This window comes from Penicillium canescens (assembly GCF_028828765.1).
Source record: "Penicillium canescens strain IBT 15451 chromosome Unknown utg000010l_segment0_segment0, whole genome shotgun sequence".
Taxonomy (NCBI): Eukaryota; Fungi; Ascomycota; class Eurotiomycetes; order Eurotiales; family Aspergillaceae; genus Penicillium; species Penicillium canescens.
The window spans coordinates 4,802,745-4,816,399 of NW_026703972.1; the positions used below are offsets into that span (position 1 = coordinate 4,802,745).

The 13,655-nt window shown below is 47.8% G+C and overlaps 2 protein-coding genes across 2 annotated transcripts; one reads left to right on the forward strand and one right to left on the reverse strand.

Moving 5' to 3' along the window:
• Positions 1 to 4,611: 4,611 nt before the first annotated feature.
• N7446_012710 (Endochitinase B1) lies at positions 4,612 to 5,955 on the reverse strand (the record flags this gene model as incomplete). The annotated part of the gene is made up of 5 exons (XM_058521452.1): positions 4,612 to 5,055; positions 5,139 to 5,484; positions 5,543 to 5,692; positions 5,750 to 5,850; positions 5,926 to 5,955. 5 exons carry the CDS (start codon positions 5,953 to 5,955, stop codon positions 4,612 to 4,614), a joined length of 1,071 nt encoding a protein of 356 aa, XP_058366818.1.
• Positions 5,956 to 9,425: 3,470 nt separating this feature from the next.
• N7446_012711 (uncharacterized protein) lies at positions 9,426 to 10,859 on the forward strand (the record flags this gene model as incomplete). Its single annotated transcript, XM_058521453.1, has 3 exons — positions 9,426 to 9,467; positions 9,520 to 10,364; positions 10,421 to 10,859. The coding sequence occupies 3 exons, from the start codon at positions 9,426 to 9,428 to the stop codon at positions 10,857 to 10,859; spliced, it is 1,326 nt and encodes a 441-aa protein (XP_058366819.1).
• Between the last annotated feature and the right edge of the window lie 2,796 nt (positions 10,860 to 13,655).

The following is a 13,655-nucleotide window of genomic DNA, read 5'->3' on the forward strand; positions in this document are numbered from 1 at the left end:
GCCAAGGTCGACAAGCTCAAGCAGAGCCCGCCCCTAAGTACGTATCACCAGCCCCAAGTTTCTCCGTATCTGTGATCTAGAGCAACTGGAATGGAGGATGTATCTAGGGTGAGCAGGGATACAACCATATGAAAAAATCGAATGCCCAGAACCTCTGCTGACAACCACTTTGTTCCTCCAACAGCTCTCAAGGCTGACGACATCTCCAAGAGTTGCGAAGAGAAGGCTCTGCAAGATTACAAGGCCAGACTACTGTGGGCTTTTTATTATCTTTCCGTATCTGTCGTGCGCTGAAAGATGAGAAAGCCACGAGGCCGCGCTTATGTCCCGCGAGAGATCATTCTCCTCACGGCGGAGAATCTCAACCCTCGTGACCAATTATCACTCTTACACGCCATTCCTGACCTCGTACGAGTCCTGACATTCCGCCACACTTCTATTCAGGATGAAAAAGGGAACACAGTCTTACACCTTCTCGCAGAAGAAGCTGAGGGCAGACTGAAAGAGCTGCTACTAGCGAAGAATAGTACTCAAGTGGACCCAAAGAACAAGAATGGTCGAACACCACTATCGTACGCAGCTGGGTGCGGATATGAAGAAGTGGTGAAGCTACTGGTTGAGCGAGATGATGTTAAGGCGGACTCGGGGGATAACGATGGTCGAACCCCACAGTCGCATGCTGCTGAGGGTGGATATAGAGAAGTGGTGAAGCTGCTACTGTGGCGGGATTATGTGGAGGCGGACACGAAAGATAGTTATGGTCTGACGCCGCTGTCACTGGCAGCTAAGTGTGGACATGAAGAAGTGGTGAAGCTACTGGTTGAGCGAAATGATGTTAGGGCGGACTTGAAGGATGAGTACGGCCTGACACCACTACCATTGGCACGGACAGAAGCGGTGCTAGAGCTTCTCAACTCCGTGTCGTAAATAGCCAGCGAAAATTCAAGCAGATATACGAGAGGATGGTCAGGCTCAAGAACAGCACGACATGATACCTGACGTAGCATTGCAAGTGCGAAGCGATGCAGGCTCACGGCTTAATGTGAAGACACAATCTCTCTGAGGATGTTGCTCATTCACTGAGGTTGCTTACTAGTAAATATATATTCGGTGCACAGCAACCTTGTCAGCATTAGCGACACCAGTGAACAGAACAGCAACTTATTCCGCTTTGTATCTTTGCAAAGAGGTGTAAACTAAATTTATAAAATAGTACGCATGAGATAATCAAAACATGAATCAAATATTGAATAGCTCCCAGTGCCTCAGTATAGAAGACCGTAGAATTGACAGTGAGCCAACGTTTCTTAACCGACTCAACTTCACTCATTTTCAACACAAATCCAGCACGTCTCTCGGTGGGCATTTAAAAGGAATCAAGGATTTTGCTGCAAAAAGTTGCCGTAGAACGAAGGCATGGGTTGCAACACACCTCACTTAGCATAGGCATCGTGCCCTTCAACGTTTGCTACTTAGCAGAGCACGTACGCGACAGGAGCCAAGAAATCTATAAATACGTCTTCCCCCTCCAGCAATTTGTTCTACAATTCTATCACTTGGCTACGCAAAGTCGAGCAGGCCTTGCGTTTGAGGTGCCTGATAAGTTCTTCCATTAATCCCTACCGGAATTTCCACTGTACTGACATCTATGGATACATCGTGGGCCTACAAGCTAGAAAGTGCTTGTGAAGTGATCCCCACCAGGTCCATTATGTCATCCAAGCCAGCCGGTCAAAGAAGCAGATTCATGTTAGATGGTCGATGTATCTATGCGAACATCTGTCCACCATAGCAGCCGACCCCCGTCACGGCCCTGAATATCGACGTAAGAAAGTGATCTCCATACAGGTATGTAGATTTCGGCGCGGCCATTTTCGAAACTGGACTGACTTCAAAGACGATGCGAAAGAAAGATCCATGCGTTCCGTCCAATATACCCCAGCCAGGGAGCCCTTTCCTGTGTCTTTCTTAAAACATGTAAGTCACTCATTGTCTCGCCGATCGACAAGCTAATGATGGGCAGGAAACCGTTGACAGCGCACCAAAGTGAGCTGGACCCAGCACTGTCAGTGCTCCGCGCAAAGTCACGGCTTACAGGCCATTTCTTACCCTATCATTTCAAACCATGCAACATGTCCTCTGTGAAGACTGCAAAGCAAGGTCGCGGACCAACAACAGGACACATAAGCTCTAACGTTCGTTCTCTGCGATGAGGTGGGTGGAATATCGCCCCTCCTGCTGTGCCGGTTTTGATTTTCTGCTAAGTCTGTGCCACAGACACGAACCCCACTGACACTTCCATACCGTTGTAGGAGCAGCCCATCGCCAACCGCGAAAATCTTATGGCGAATAAACTATTCGCGCCGAATCAGATACGACCAAAGGGCAGACGCGCCATTGCGTCTTACGCCCTCCTCACTGCCTCACACCGTCGACAACGGAGTGCCTCTACACGAAGCAGTCTCCCAATACGACTGTACAATTTTTTGTCACAGGTGGGTTCGTCGCGCGCTAGTGCCATCTTATGAACTTGCCCGGTGCATCCAGTGCGGCTTCTCGAAGCGACAGCCGGAGAGTGCGACGAACTGGACACAACATGGCATATTGGTGACTGCATTGCAGAAGACAATTGGAAGTGATCTAGTTGGTAAGCTGGTAGGATGACGATCTTAATTGACCAACTGTCTCAAGCGTATGCTCGGGGGATTCTTCATCAACAACGTAAAGTACAACACCTCGTCAAACTGGATCAACACTTGCTGACTCGGATCTCACCACAGGAAGACACTCTCAGATTCTCACACTCGTATGCGAAGCGAGCTAATGTCTGGGCTGCTCAACCTCCCCTGCATCAACACCATCGCATGCTCTGTTTCTTCCACATGAATACCGATGGTATCGATGATCGCGAGCTCGACCTTCTCGCAGTGGATTTTGTTCATCAGATCATGCGCTGGTATGCCTACCTGATGGAAGACCCAATGGAGCGTATAGCAGTGTCTGCCTCTCGGCATTCGAACAACCTCATAGGATAGCTTGCTTGCGGCTCGGATCCCCGGCGTCCAGTGGGTGACCATCGCTGTCCTCAGATGGCGTCTGCGTCTCTCGAGCCCGAGGAGCCGATGTTTCGCCTTGCTTGAGCCGTACTTTCGTAGACGGCCAGGTTGTTAGTTTAAGTGTGCGTGCAAGGAGAAGGTGAGGCGAAAGTCCAGTCATTTCTAGCCGAATAAAATAACAATAACCATCTCAGCTTCAAATCAAGTGGACAAGACCGAGGACAGCCGAACCAAAGATAGGGCCCATGAAGAAGCGCTGTCTGATATGATACACTTTTAGTATACAATTCTGCGAATCAGACACTAGTTGTGAACGTCTTTTCAGTTTTCTTCTGGTGAACTCCTTTTTCTTCGACAACACCACATCAAAATGGTCTCAATCAAGATTTCCTGTGCAACTGTCTTCGCCGTACTTGTTGCCCTAGTCCAATCCTCTCCCACTATCGTCTCTGCGTTTCTAGATAAACGCCAGTGTCTTTATTGTGATTATGCTGGACCCGTATGTTATTAACCTTCCTGTAGCTGAATGTTTTGTATTTCATCCTTTGCTGGCCGTTACATTTAGCACTGCACTGCATGCAATTGGATCTGTCAAGATCCGAATAACTCAGACACTTGCGCGTATGGCTGCAGTGGGGATGCGCGATTGGATTCATGGATAACGCCTAAGCCTCGCCGTGGCCCTTGGCTCGTCCACAGGCAGCCCGGCCCGGCTTGGACAGCACCCTGGTCGCCCGCCAACAGGATTTTGGGCTTGCCACTTATTGGCTTCCTTGGCATAATTAGGAATTCAGGATGAATAGATCGCTAATTCTGCTTGATATGTTCCTTTTTCAAAATTTGTTTCGCTTAGACGTTGACACGGCTCGCCAAGGCCACCCGGGTACTCTGTACCTGCTTTTCCATATGGTTTTGTATGGTAAAAAGGGCCAGTTTGGGATATCGGCATCGTAACACGCCCGAATAGCCCCGAAGGCTATGAGACGCCTTCAACAGCGACCTGGTAATTAATTCTTCAATAAAATCGATTAATTGGCTCCTTCAGTACTAGCATGCACGAGAATCCTTCAACCCGTTAGAATCCACTAATTGCATGTGCTAAAAACAACACTAATTGTGCCCCCCGAGCGGACGAGGGAGAGGCGACAAATAACACATGGGAAACAGCAAGGATTATGAAGAGAAAATAGAAAAGCCGAACTAACAAAGTTGATTGAGCAGTCTATTAGTAAGAAGAGACAATGGCGGCCATGGGGATTGAAGGAGGGAAAGATCTGATAGGGCCAGAAGGGCTTGTAAAAGGCCCGAAACTGGTTGTGACTGTGATTACCTTCAGGCACACGTACAAAAGAGGAAAGCAGAAAATGATAAATGAGAAAAATCCTCACTGCAATGATTAATGAAAGGCTGGAAAGCGACTAGACGTCATAGAATCCAGGTCGAACAAGGCGGAGAACACACAAGATCAGTAGGGTGGCTGGTCATGCCTGGTATTAGAAAACCTTGCAGTTAGTCAACCAAACCCATTTTGAAATTCCTCAACATGGTGGCTGATTTAATTGCCAGAGAAGCCATCCTTCAGATTAACATATGTGCTGGTGGGATAGTTCAAGTTGTGAAGAGACTGATCCAAAGCGCCAGCGCCTCCAAACAGAGAGACAGTGGTGCCGATGAGACTCAGAGTATCGTTTCGGTCCATGCTAACTTCCCACCAGGCGGTGCCAGCAAGACCCAAACACTGAACATACTCAGCCTTCAGGGCAGCTATCTCAGGAGTATCATAGCTAATCAGGTATTTCTGCTTGGCGTCGTAGCTGTAGCTTCCGCCGACACGGGGAACGTTAACAACCTTTACGTCGAATTTTGGTAGGGGAAGCGCGTTGTAATTCCAAAGCCCAGCGGTACCAAGACTGCCCTGCGTGCCGCCATTGGAGAACTTATCGCCCACGCCATTAGTGCCATTGAAGACACGACCGTACAGCGGGTTCTCCAGAACGATCTTGTTGGGTGGAACCCGACCGTTAAACATGTAAAAATCAAGGCTCGAGTTTGTATCATAATAGTTGCACGTGGATTGCGGACATCCGGGAACAAGTTTGACAAGTAGCCAGAGTAATTGCTGAATCCGGGTCCCATGTAGTCCAAAGCCATAACAGTGTAGAAATCGAGATACGGGGTCATGCTAGTGAGGTGTAACATGACAGCCTTGTCCTTGTCCGCTGGAGAGGCATAGCTGATCTGGAATGGGGATGTAGCGTCTGTCTTCTCTGCCAGTTGGTCCAGACTCTGGCGCAGACGCTTAAGCAAATCGACCATCTGCGCCGCTTGACTGTGGTCTGCGACGTACTCATAATCGATATCAATTCCATCGAAGCCGAGATCTGCGACCAATTGGACGGCCGTATCAACAAAATTCCGCCGCTTGGTGCTAGATACAAGCATAAAGAAAGGTGGGGGGGGGGGGAGGATTCTCGCGGTAGCTCCACCCACCGATGGAAAGCATAGTTTTGAGATGGCGGTGCTTCTTCTTCAACAGGAACATCTGCTTGATATTCCCACATACATTTTCTCCCGGCGCAGTGGTATTATCTCCAGGGTACGCATACTGGAGATCGGCCCAAGTGTCACTCAATATCCTATGTATAATGTCTTTTAGCTAGGCCTACTCTCCAAAGACGTTGATGTGTTCATACACGCTGCCAGTAGTAGTGTTGACGTTGGCGAAAACATAGACAAGATGGGTCAAGTTCTCTGCTGGAACATCGGTGATGAAGTAGTTGGCTCCGTAGATATCCTGTATGTATCGCGAAAGTACTATTAAACTAAAAATTCGTCGGGGAATGAAAGTTCAGCGTGAGTTCGCTCGTACCCAGTTGCCGAAGTAGGCAACGGCTTTCATCCCACCGTGGATTCCACCGCGGTGCCCGCAAGAGATTTCAAACTTGCCATATCTATGATAATGTCTAGGCTTCTCATGCTGGCCCAAGGCACTGACAACAACGACGAGAAAAGTGGAAAGGGAGCTGAGACGCAATTTGCGACAGTGGTGTTCTAGGCGAGGCCTCCGTTTTGAAATGATCAGTTCAGGGAATGACTAAGGTAAGTATACAGGAACAAGGAATGAGTGGACGGTTCAACAAAAGTAACCGGGCGATACTGTCCTCGAAACTGGTGCAAATGCGACCCTTTCATAATTTAGTGAATATGGGGTTTCTTAAGATTACAGTCAACCTTGTATGCAATTCCCCTGTTGGGTCCGGCAAAAGGGACACAGTTAGCAGCCTTCGGACGCCCCGAAAGGCTCGATTCATCTTAAATAAAGTTCAGGAGCAAAGGTAAGCCCGGTTGACGCACCACTGGAGCTTCATGAAAGTGCGGAGCTAATTAGAGCAGATTATTTATCCGGCCGAAATTTCTCCATCGGCATAACATTGAGTTCTAGAGGAATTTCGGGTGGATATATATTCAGTTTTAGGTAACGGATCCGCAGATCTTGCGACCAAGACCAATGGGTGGCGCGATGAAAATTGAGGAAACGCAGATAAGGCATCTCTCTTACTTTTCGGTACGGAGAGACCCTTTTGTGTGCCTTACTGGTCACCACCGCGTACGTACTCCGTAACCGTAAGCAAAATTGCCAAGAAGCCAACAGGTCCTACACACCTTATTCAAAATACTCGCCATTCTATTGGCCGGCTACGGGCCTTTGATTCGAGTCGGAATGATGCCTAGTAAGCACGCGCCCACAGTTGTGGAGCAGCATCTGTAAGTGGAAGCGAATGGATTCGGGAGGCGCGCTAGGAGTGAGGCGGCATTATATTAAACACATTACTAAGGTACAGTGACCCAGCCCATTTTGTCTCAACCCCGCCCACCGTGAACCTTCCGAGATTCTCTGCGTCTGTCATATTCGGGTAAGTTATGTAACCGTTCTGTAGCGACTCGAACTAACTTTACAAGTCGAAAGGTAGTTGCCCCATTCCCATCGCAGATTACAGCCTAGCACTGAGGGAACCAACTGGCATGATTGACGAACTATCAAAAGAGACCGTGACTGAGAATTAAACTGTTACTCTACATCATCGCATGAGTTTTGGTAATGTGGAGATATCCAATCCCGACACCCGAAATGCTGCCGCATTGGAAGATCCATCGGTTGGTTTCCAAATCGTTAACTATGCCCCGTATTCGTGAGTTCTACTTGCCGTATGCATCTTGTAAGCGGGTATTGTGGAGCAAGCCGCGGCGCAATTATTGTGTCGTTCCTGGGGTAGTAACCACAATTGAAGTAGCCTATGGGATTCCTGCAAATCACCGACGATAAGGAGGGGCACAACATCATACCTGGATAGAAGTGAGATTAAAGTTAAACCTCGGCTCGGATGATCTCCCATCAAGAATTTTTGATTGTACAGTGGTGTAACAGAAGTATTTGACCTCCGTTACTTCCCTAGCAACAAGTACTCGCGCCAGGGGGCGCCAAACCCCTGACAATATTGGGGCCAGTACATATTAAGTTTAAGAGGCGGTTTCATAGATAACTGGAGTTCAACTTCTACATACCTAAAAGGACCGTCTCCACAAAGGGTTAACTGCAACAGAAAGGTGGTATCCTGTGTTGCCAAAAGGCCTTCCGTAAAGTAATATCAAGGCGGCATAACTGTCCTAATTGGCGGAAGAGGAAACTAGGATATCTTTCTTTATCCGTTTTAGTCTTACCTTGAGGCATTTGTCTCAGACAACGGGAGGTAGGAAACAATCAACTGAATACCTGGCTTACAGGCTCGGCTATACCGATTGTGCTCTAAGCTAAGGAAAGCAATCCCCGTCTCTATTAACCTCGCACCTCCTTGCCATATATGTCTACATAGGCTCAATAGTAACTAGCTCAACGATGGAAATTTTCACTTTCGTTATTTTTACGTGTATTCGCCCTCAACCCAAACTTTTGGCGTTAGAGTTAGAGTTTAACATGCCATTTCAACGCCTCCGCGATAAAATACAAGGTCAGCAGCCGCACTTGACACACGACACCCATCAACGGAACTATGGGCGAAAATTAACTAAGAGCTTTGGTGCAGTAAATATCTCTACTCAATGCCTCGCATGCTGCGCTAGCGATAGTAATAGTGGGAAGTGTGCAAAGAAGACTTGTTGAAATTATGCTGATCACGTCGAGGAAGAACTCAGTATGACAATTATCGAGCAGATCCGAAAACGTTCGACCTCATCAGGCAGAGACTAGAGGAGGGTAATCGACTACTGGCCCAGACCATTAGCATCATCTAGCACTGGATTGGCATCTAGAAACTGCGGTCCGGAATTCGTGGCGTCATACCGAGGAACAGTACAATTTCTATGAATCTTGGCTTCAAAACAGGCCCGAGTTATTCCCCAAGTCATCAATGAGAATAGTTAACTTAGAGTTTCAGCTCAACGTTAATAGAATTACAAATAAATACAGCTACAATGGTAATGATTCTATCGAATACCATATGGTATTCCCTGTCGTGCGGCGGTCTTGGGCATGTAAAGTCTAACAGCGCCACTGGGGAATCACGTACACGGAAGAAAAAGAGAAAAAGCTCATTTGGAAAATTAAGCTTTTGGTGAACGGCAGTGCTGCGGGCCGAGTGACCGGCGATCCCTGGCCTCTCGAGTCCTTCCTACACTGTAGACTCTCAGCACTCTCAACTCTGTCTGCCGCCCAAGTCTACCCACACTGCCCTCCGTGCCATTGGCCGCTACTCCTTCAGAGATAAATGGAGTTTCTCAGCCCCATTTTTCGTTCCTGTCTTTTTGCCCCTTTTCTTCCCACACGTCGCTCGCTACCCTCGAAGCATTTCTGCTGTTGTCTTTAAGTATTTCGTCCCACTTTAGTCATTCTTTGACAACTATGGACAATATTCAGGTCTTTTGACTCATAAATTCTGCGTTTTCTGCAGTCAGCCGGGCGAAGTACTGGAAACTCTATGCAAGAACTCCACTTGGCTTGATCCCACCGAATGTAGCGGGAATGTTTGAATACCAGGATTTTAATCTAAACAACGCAACCTGTGAGCTCCAGCCAAAGCTGCAACTCCACATGTGCATTTATATAAGTTTCACATTGATATGGAATAAAGGGATGCGGTGGGGGAATAAGTACCCCTTTGTTCTTCGTTAAATCGGCCAGGAATTGTCCCTCTCTCACTTGGTGTCGTTGTCTCTGAAAGTTGTGCCAATAATTCAATCCAAGAACAATATAATGCCGACATTGTGACTCTGGCTATCTCTCCCGGAATTTTTCGCCCCTGAGTTTGATTTGTACGGCTTAGCAGGTCCCCAATTCTGATGGATTACGAAACCAACGAACAACTTATAGCCTGGATGCTCCGGACAATTCCTCCGTCTCTTATTGTCAACTCACCGGTCAGTATGGCACCCTGTTGTGTTATTTCCTATATCTGAGTGTCGTTATAAGGGTCTACTTGGGTGCTTTCGCGGCTTTGTGTTCCAATGCACAGAAACCGAACGACGGATCCTCTTCGACTCGCCATCATATCAGGAAGGGGCAGCTACCATGGCCTTGGAAGTAGAAAGGTCTATGGAATCTTGTCAACAAGTTTTTTCGCTTGATATCACCCCCTTCATAGCTGAAGCTGCATCAAGCCCTGTTGTGATTGGTCTGGAACAGAGGACTTGTTTCCCTTCCACTCCAGAGGAATCGGAGACACCCAACTTCTCGCTGGTTGCTTCTGAACTGTCTCCATCCGTTTCCTCCCAGCCAGACGGGGTGGTTGAGACCGGCTCTACCGATGCGGCCTATGCTCCTCTGGAGAACCATACGAATGCGGCGGCTTTCTTCAGGGCCAGATTGGGATCTCGAAACTCAAGGGCAACCTATCTAGCCCGGGCGCTCCAGGGTTTAATCAATGCCATGGAACTCGATGGAGCAACATACGCGAATCTTTGGTCCACTCGGGAAAGGATTTTCTCCGGCGTTGGTACAAGTCCAGTCGCTCGCTTTCAGAGACTGTTTCATGGTTTTCTTCGGGTGAAGCGTGGCCGCGATGATTATGATTGTGCAAGTCGCCTCTTTCACATATTCTTGGATCATGATCTTGAACAGTTGGCGACCTCTGACCTCCTCCGCTTATCCCGTGGCCGTGGCAGAAAGTCTGCCGCTTTGTCTTTGCAGGCAGCAAGCATATCAGCCTCCATAGGCGCTGTAAAAGCCGATCGTAAGGCTGGCCAAAGGTACATGCAAATTCTGATGGATGCCGGCCCGGGGCTATTGCTCATGCTTGGTAGCCAGATAAACACAGTGTAAGTGTGTTGTACGCCTTCCAGACATTTGCAAGAAACTGACTAGATTGAAACAGGTGGGAAAGAAAACTAAGTAAGGGAGATGTCTCTCTTCTATTGGAATATCTCAGGTTGCAGCGGCCTGAAATCCTGGAGAAAGGCTGCTCACTGGACAAGGTGGCAACAGCATTGATTCTTCAGGGTTTCTTAGCGTATGGCTGGACGTACAAGGAACTTTCCGAACGCCCGTCTAGAGTGGTGAACCGACTGCGCTCGTACATCGATGTTGCAGAACTAGCATCACGGCATGATATAGATGCTATCGCTCTTGGTCAACCCCTCGGTTGCACCTTACTCGCGCCGGTCAGCTATGACGGAGATAACACTCCGGATAACGCACAGCTAAAGTGCTTCAACTCTGCATCCTGTCAGGCTCATGAAACACGCCTGCACCTGTTTCACTTAAACGTAACAGACCCTCCATCGGAGATGGGCGAAAAAATATCACGGAGTTGATCGCTGATGATTCACCAGAGACGATGCCTCACTGGTGCGACGCTACTTAGGAAACCATACCTTTTTCCAGCTAGCCTTCTTTCGCGCAAGTTGTGCCCTGGACTTCTCTACGTATGTAAAAGTGGAATTTTAAATTGCAAACACACTATGACAGTGACTTCCTTTGTCCGTGTCGGGACATATCCTTCAGCCAGAATAAGCAAAGACATGTTGTACGTAATCTTGCTAAGCTGCGGCTCCCGCCGTATGGATTCAGGGGCATTGGACCACGACCTGGAATACACATCTATCTACATGAATCAATCAACTTTCGCTTTAGGGGCATGAACACTGTTCACTTAACTGTGTACACGGTACCTAGCTGGTGATACCAACGAAAATAATGAACGTTCACATTTCACTTTACTAGAAAAGGGTGCAGTCTGTCATTGGAATAGTAGAAACTTGCGCGTTGCCTACAAAATGCTTGGCAATCTCGCAAGCTCGGATGCAACAACGCTCTATCTTTGGGAAGGTTTGGTAATCGTTACGCATGTAATTCCCTTTCTGAAAACGACTCAAACACCGATACAGAAAGAAACTAGATCCTAGATATTAGCTCTAGTAGCTTATCGGTATGTATTTTACCTGTCACGACTGAGTTCCTGTTGCCTTGGAATCATGTCTCCTGGCTACACATGTAATTTGGATCATTGTATGCCAGAAATAGTTTTCGGTTGGAATTAGGAATTATGGTTATAACAGCATTTCAAAATACACATATTTATCAATCTTCCTATACCGGTTGAAAAACTTCTATTTCGTCCTGAATATAAGTCTTATTCCAAAAACTCACTGGAATGTATCAGTCGTAGTAATTACTCCAGGCGTAAAAAATCGACTTCGCAGCCTATCTTCCGAACCCTCATTAAACCATATAAACTGGTCTGGTGATCACACAATTTGGACGACACATTGCTTATTCATTGTCGAGGTTCCATGTACTCTTGGTTCTTATTGAGCCTGTCGCTTGAACTTTTACTAAAGTACAACGTAACTCATGCGTGATATTACTTGTAATAATATGAGGCTGGCCTGTTCATGCTGTGAAAAGATACTGTGCATCCCCATGCATCTTTGTGCGGGCTAATTGCTCGCATCCCCGATAGTAAAATCGAAGGGCAGATGTTTAGTGCATTCGCGCTAACGCTCCACGGAGTCCGGCATATAAAGTAGTCCTCAATCTTTTGAGTTCGTGATTTTCGTCCCGACGCACTTGCTTGGCAGGAGCACTGCTCTCTTTCCGATCTTATGCTTAGGCCTCTCCCTATTCCTATATAATGCTCGATTCTCGGCAGGTCACTGCTGATACTGTTCTCATCCCTTCTGTGCCTGGTTGATTCACTGTTGATTGAGAAAAACAAAAGTTCGAACATGGCAAAGAATCCCAAGCATCCTCAGAATAACGCAGACCTCAGGTCTGACGGCGTACGGCGGCGTGCTGCACCGTCTTATTCCCTTCGTTCTACTGGTCCTGAGACCAAGGATAGACGAAAGTCACGCAAACCAGAGACGAAATCACACAGAGATTCGGTACGCCAATGCTCACCTGTTTGGATCGTACTACGCTATGGCCAGAACAGCCCCGGCGGCATCCCTTTTATTTCAATGTACTCTTTACTGACCATGCTAGACATCCTCAATTACGAAGAAGCCCAAAAGGGAAACCGACAAAGCGACGCATAGAAAGTGTCTCCGGGTGATGAGCAATATTGAGGAGGAATTTCAAGAGGTGCTTGAGGAGAGAGATGGAGAGAACCACGATCTTTCTCAGTTGCTGGACCAGCTCAAGGCTGAGAAAGCGCAAAAGAGTTCGGAATTGCAAATCGCAGTTACGGCGAGGGATACCGCATTAGCCGAGCAGCAGAAGCTCCAGCGTGAGATTTGCCAATTGCAGCAGCAGGTGGAATCCACGAACACCGCTTTGCAAGATCAGGTCCCGTGGAATGATATATAGCTGGTGTTGGATCAGGCACACGCAGAGCTGGTTTCCACGACCACTCGATTCTGGAGCACGATCGACGCCTTTCAGAACAGACGATTGGCATCCTATTTGCCAGGCTCCGGAATGATCCAGGCGGAATGGCCTGATCAGGGCGGCGCGGGTACGCTTGGCCACGATATGCTCCCCAGCATCTCCCAATCGAACAATGACAATGTCCCGCTTGGTACTCAACATGAACTAGCTACCACCAACTGAGATGAGCACAATTGGGGTGTGTTGATTGGGCAAGGTCCTACTGATGGAGTGAGCTAGCTTCTATGTATGGAAAGGACCGAAACTCTTACGAGTCATGTCTTTCCTGCAGACGACTGGCTTTTTAATATAGCCGACGCGCAGATAGTTCATGAAGAAGCATTCGCCACATTCTTATTATACATGTACCGTGCGAAATTGTGTGTATTGTCAATTCTGTTAATTGCCCTGAAGGGGACGGCTATGTGCTTTTGTCTAATAGATCCGAGCACGGGCGGCTCGAGGCAGTATTCGGTGCAGATTAGCGGCAGAGTCCGCTACAACCTCCACGGCCGATTTATTATGCCATAAATAAATATAAGCGTAGATTGGACTCTTACTTATGGCGAGACAGCCGTAGAGTATTCGACATCACACCGCTCCAGGCCGAGACGCCCGGGTACGCTCTGGATGAGAGAAAAGGCCCTGCCACGCGGGCCTGTGGATTTGTTACACACTGGGATCCCCTTGCCGTAAAGTAAACGCATTTCCAACGGTCCTATCCGAATATTACTTATATC